Source organism: Cebus imitator, unplaced genomic scaffold (genome assembly GCF_001604975.1).
Source record: "Cebus imitator isolate Cc_AM_T3 unplaced genomic scaffold, Cebus_imitator-1.0 Scaffold136, whole genome shotgun sequence".
Classification (NCBI taxonomy): Eukaryota; Metazoa; Chordata; class Mammalia; order Primates; family Cebidae; genus Cebus; species Cebus imitator.
In genome coordinates this window covers 3,191,314-3,196,842 of record NW_016107451.1, presented here as the reverse complement: position 1 = coordinate 3,196,842, position 5,529 = coordinate 3,191,314, and the positions used below count along the sequence as shown (strand labels likewise).

The 5,529-nt window shown below is 43.4% G+C and overlaps 1 protein-coding gene across 9 annotated transcripts in view; it reads left to right on the top strand.

Annotated features, from left to right (window-relative positions):
- CCDC30 (coiled-coil domain containing 30) overlaps window positions 1-5,529 on the top strand; it is a 188,876-nt gene that overhangs the window by 125,244 nt on the left and 58,103 nt on the right. For 8 of the 9 annotated variants that reach the window (XM_037743178.1, XM_037743180.1, XM_037743176.1 and 5 more), the window contains one exon: window positions 116-278. The exons of the other annotated variant lie outside the window; for it this stretch is intronic. In XM_037743178.1, the coding sequence (XP_037599106.1) occupies window positions 116-278 (163 nt within the window). The remainder of the gene's footprint in view (window positions 1-115; window positions 279-5,529) is intronic. 9 annotated transcript variants of the gene reach the window in all.

Sequence of the window (5,529 nt, the reverse complement as noted above, 5' to 3'; positions counted from 1 at the left end):
AAAAAAAAAAAAAAAAAAAAAAAAAAAAGAAATCCCTTTTGATGCCATACAATTTTTAGGTCTAAGTTTCATTTGCAATTCATAGTGTGATTTAATGTACGTTAATTGCCCTTAGGAAACTCCTATATCAGAATGTAGATGAGTTACACAGGCAAGTGAGAACCTTAAAAGATAAAGAAAGTCTCCTGGAAATGACCTGTTCTCAGCAACAATCCAGAATTCAGCAACAAGAGGCCCTACTTTCACAACTGGAAAATGAGAAAAGAAAATATGATGAGGTAAGAAAGTAAATAGACACGCTTCTCACTTTTCCTATTCCCATAGACCTGAGTAATAGCTAGCTATTATTGAGTCCCTACCACTTTACTAAACTTCGTTGTTTAGTCAGGGGTCAGTCAGGAGAGCAGAATCTACTCTAGGTATTTCAAACAAGAAGAGATTTAACACAGGGAATAAGAGCTTACAAAACAGTTTGAAGGGACCAGGGGAGAGAAGAGTCAGAAAGGACTGCTGCTGGCTTTCAATAAATCCAGAAGTTCAGAAATCACAGAGAAGCCACCTCTTGCAGCATCAAAGTGGAGAATTTGCAGGAACACTCCTGAAGCTCCTGTCTCATCTGTTGTCTACCCTTTTATCCATCTGCTAGTGCTAGAGAACTGTTGGGGGGTAAAAAACAAACAAACCTGTTTCTTCTTTCTATACTCATACCACTCTTAATACTTTACTTCTGATCTAGTTTGGATGATTCTCCTCTCCAAATCTCATGCTGGAATGTAATCCCCATCATTGGAGGTGGGGCTTGGGGGAGGTGTTTTCATCATGGGGATGGGTCCCTCATAAATGGCTCAGTTCTGATAATGAGTGATTGCATGATCTAGAAGTTTAAAGTGTGTGGTACCTCTCCACTCTCTCTTGCTCCAACTCACCACGTGACATGTCTGCTCCCATTTCACCTACCACCATGATTGTTAGCTTCCTGAGGCCCTCACCAGAAGCTGAGCAGATGCTGATACCATGCTTCCTGTATAGTCTGCATACCTGTAAGCCAATTAAACCTCTTTTCTTTATAAATCACCCAGTCTTAGGTATTTCTTTATAGCAGTGCAAAGACAGCTTGACACAGAAAATTGGTACTGAGGAGTGAGGCATTGTTATAAAGATACCTGAAAATGTGGAAGCAACTTTGGAACTGGGTACTAGGCAGAGAATGGAAGAGTTTGGAGGGCTCAGAAGAAGACCGGAGGACCAGGAGCAGTGGCCCTCAACTGTAATCCCAGCGCTTAAGAGGCTGAGGCAGGAGGATTGCTTGAGGCCAGGAGTTCGAGACCAGCCTGGGCAACATAGTGAGACCTTGTCTCTACAAAAAAATAAAAAATTAGCCAGGCATGGTGGCATGGACCTGCAGTAACCAGCTACCCAGGAGGCTGAGGTGGGAAGATCACTTGAGCTGGGAGGTCGAGGTTGCAGTGAGCCATGATCATGCCACTACACTATAGCCTGGGTGCACAGCAAGACCCTGTCTCAAAAAAAAAAAAAATGAAAGTTTGGAACTTCTTAGAGACTGGTTAATTGGTTGTGACCAAAATACTGATAGAAATATGGACAGTGAAGGCCAGCCTAGTAAGGTCTCAGTTGGAAATGAGGAAATTATTGGGAACTGGAATAAATGTCACTCATGTTACACCCTCGCAAAGAACTCCTGCATTGTGTTCATGTACCAAGGATCTGTGGAATTTTGAACTTAAGGGTGGTGATTTAGGGTCTCTGGCAGAAGAAATTTCTAAGCAGGAAAGCATTCAAGATGTGGCCTGACTCCTTGTAACAACCTATGATCAAATATGGGAGCAAAGGAATGACTTAAAGTTGAAACTTACATTGAAAAAGGAAGCAGAGCATAAAAGTTCAGCAAATTTGCAGGCTGGCCATGTGGCACAGAAAGAATCCCAGCAGGGTATGGAGCAACTACTTGCTAGAGAAACTAGCATGACTAAAAGGGAGCCAGGTTCTTATATCCAAGACAATGGGAAAAAGGCCTAAAAGGCAACCTCAGAATCCTTGGAGACAGCCCCTATCATCACAGGCTCACAGGCCTAGGAGGAAAGAATGGTTTAGGGGGCCAGGCACTGGGTACCACTGCCATACTCAGCCTCAGGACACTGCTCGCTGGATCCTGGCTACCACAGCTCCAGCTGTGGCTCAAAGGACCCCAGATACAGCTCAGGCTGCCTTTCCAGAGGATGCAAGTCATAAGCATTGGTGGCTTCCATGTGGTGTCATCGACACATAGAACGCAAGAGTGAAGGAGTTTTGGAAGCTCCCACTTAGATTTGTGAGAAAGCCTGGGTGCCCAGGCAGAACACTGCCATAGGGGCAGAGTCCTCACAGAGAAGCTCTATTAGGGCAATGCCAAGGGGAAATGTGGGGTTGGGGTCCCCACACAGAGTCCCCACTGGGGCACTGCCTAGTGGAGCTATAAGAAATGGGCCACTGCCCTCCAGACCCCAGAATGGTAGATTTACAGGCAGCTTGCACCCTGCACCTCTGACACCCAACTCCAACCAGTGAGATAAGCCACAGAGGCTGCAGCCTGCAAAGCCACAGGAGAAGAGCTACCCAAGGCCTTGGGAGCCTACTCATTGTACTATTGTGCCCTGCATGTGGGACATATAGTCAAGGGAGAGTATTTTGGAGCTTTAAGATTTAATAACTGCTCTGCTAGGATTTAGACTTGGCATGGGGCCTATTGACTCTTCCTTTTGGTTAATTTCTCCCTTTTGGAATTGTGATGTTTACCTAATGCCTGTACTACCATTGTATCTTGGGAGTAAATGACTTATTTTGATTTTTACAGGCTCATAAGTGGAAGGAGATAAGTCTCAGAAGAGACTTAGAACTTTGGACTTGTTGCTGGAATGAGTTAAGACTTTTGGGGACTATTGGTAGGGGATGATTGTATATTGTAGTGTGAGAAAGACATGCAATTTGAGGAGTCATGGGTGGAATGATATGGTTTGGATCTTTGTTCCCTCCAAATCTCATATTGAAATGTAATCCCCATTGTTGGAGGTGGCACCTGAGGGAAGGCATTTGGGTCATAGGAATGCATCCCTCATGAATGGCTTGGTGCTCTCATTATGTTAGTGAGTGAGCACTTCATGAGATCTGGTTGTTTAAAAGTATGTATCCAGGCATGGTAGCTCATGCCTGTAATCCCAGCAGTTTTGGAGGCCAAGGCAGGTTGATCATATGAGCTCAGGAATTTGAGACCAGCCTTGGCAATATGGAGAAATCCACCTGTACAAAAAAATATACAAAAATTAGCTGGGTGTGGTGGCACGCACCTGTAGTCTCAGCTATTCAGGAGGCTGAGGAAGGATGGCTTGAACCTGGGAGGTGGAGGTTGCAGTGAGCTGAGATCATGCCATTGCACTCCAGCCTGGGCAATAGAGCCAGACCCTGTCACAATAAGTAAATAAATAAATAAATAAAATTTAAAATATAAATAAACAAAAGTATGTGACACCTCTCCCTGCTCTCTTGCTCCTCTCGCCATATGACATGTCTACTCCCACTTCGCCTACCATCATGATTATGAATTTCCTGAGGCTCTCACCAGAAGCTGAGCAGATGCTGGCATGATGCTTTCTCTATAGTCTGCAGAACCATGAGCTAATTAAACTTATTTTCTTTATAAATTACCAGATCTCAGGTATTCCTTTATAGCAATGCAGAAATGGCCGAATACAACTTCTGACACCAGTTATATGAGTTTTTCCCCATACTAAGCAATTCTCCAATTCTCTGTGGACTCCAACTGGATGTACAAAAATGTAAGTCAGCTAACACTGTCTACCTGAAGATAGCATCAGATCCCATGAGTTAAGGTATCAGTCCCACAATACTGCACCCATTCAAGATGCTAATTGCAAGTCCAGGTTTTTGCTTATACTTCTGACCAACCAGCTGAATTATAATTCAGTGGTCTGGTCCCCACAACCTTCTCCTTGGGTTTGATCTTCTGCTAGGATGGCTCACAGAACTCAGGAAAACAGTTTTCTTACTAGATTACGAGTTGATTATAAAAGGATACAACTCAGGAACAGCCAGATGGAAGAGATGTGTAGGACAAGGCATGTGGAAAGGGATGTGGAGCTTCCATCACACCACCCTCCCAGCACCTCCACATATTCAGCAACCTAGAAGCTCTGTAAACCCTGTCCTTTTGGGGGTTTATGAAGGCTTCATTATATAGGTATGATTGATTAAATCATTGACTATTAGTGATTAACTCAACCTTGAGTCCTTCTTCCCTCCTGGGAAGTCTGGGTGAGGCTGAAAGTTCCAAAGCTCTAATCATATAGTGGTACCCCTGGCAACCTGCCCACATCCTGAGGCTACCCAAGAGTCTCTCCACCTCCCAGACATCAGTCTTCTTATTACTTTACAAAAAGACACATGTCACTTTAGAAATTCCAAGAGTTTTAGGAGCAGTATGCCAGGAAATAGGACAAAGATCAAAATATGTATGTATTATACCACAATCACACAAGAAAAATTGCTTTTCCTTTCCTTATGCCTTCCAAATTGTGTGCAAGTTCCTCCCATTTGCAGAAACTACACTTGATCTGTGCTAGTAGGGGAGTCTGGGAAATGCAGTTTTCAGGCTTCCAAGCTCGTGGCCCAGGGGATAGCTTAGAAGAGCAGGGTCACATTGACTTCTAGCACAGTCCACTCTGGATACTCAGCATCCATACAAATACTTTTACCTTGTGGCTTCTAACCACAAGAAGAATATCATGTTTCCATTTAACATGATGCACTATAATTCATGTAAATAAAGACACACTGTCTACATAAAAATGGAGAATACTCAAAGCTCAATCAGTATCTATGATTATTTTGGGGTTTTGTTAATTTCTACTTCAGTCTTAATCCACATGCGTGGATATACTATAACATTAAAACTTAATTATAGGCCAGGTGTGATGGCTGACTACTATAATCTCAACGATTTAGGAGGCTGAGGTGGGAGGATTGCGTGAGCTCAGGAGTTCGAGACCAGCCTATGCAACATAGCAAGACCCTGTCTCTACAAAATGATTTTTTAAAAATTAGCTGCGCATGATGGTGTACACCTGCAGCTCTAGCTACTTGGGAGGCTGAGGTGGGAGGATTGCTTGAGCCCAGGAGGTCAAGGCTTCAGTCAGCTGTGTTTGTGTCACTGCACTCCAGTCTGGGTAACAGAGTGAGACCGAAAGTGAAAAAAGAAAAAGCTTAATTAGAAGCCAGGAACTTGTAATTAAGCATGTGTCTATAGTTCTAACTGCTTAGGAGGCTGAGGGAGGCAGAAGGATTGCTCGTGGCCAGAAGTTCAGGGCTCAGTATGCTGATTGCACCTGTGAATAGCCCCTGTACTCCAGCCTGGGCAACATAGCAAGACCTCACCTCTTTAAAAAAAAAATTAAAACATCATGGTCTTCTGCTCTGAATAAAAGAAAAAAAAAAAGAAAATTTAAAGAATTAAAACAG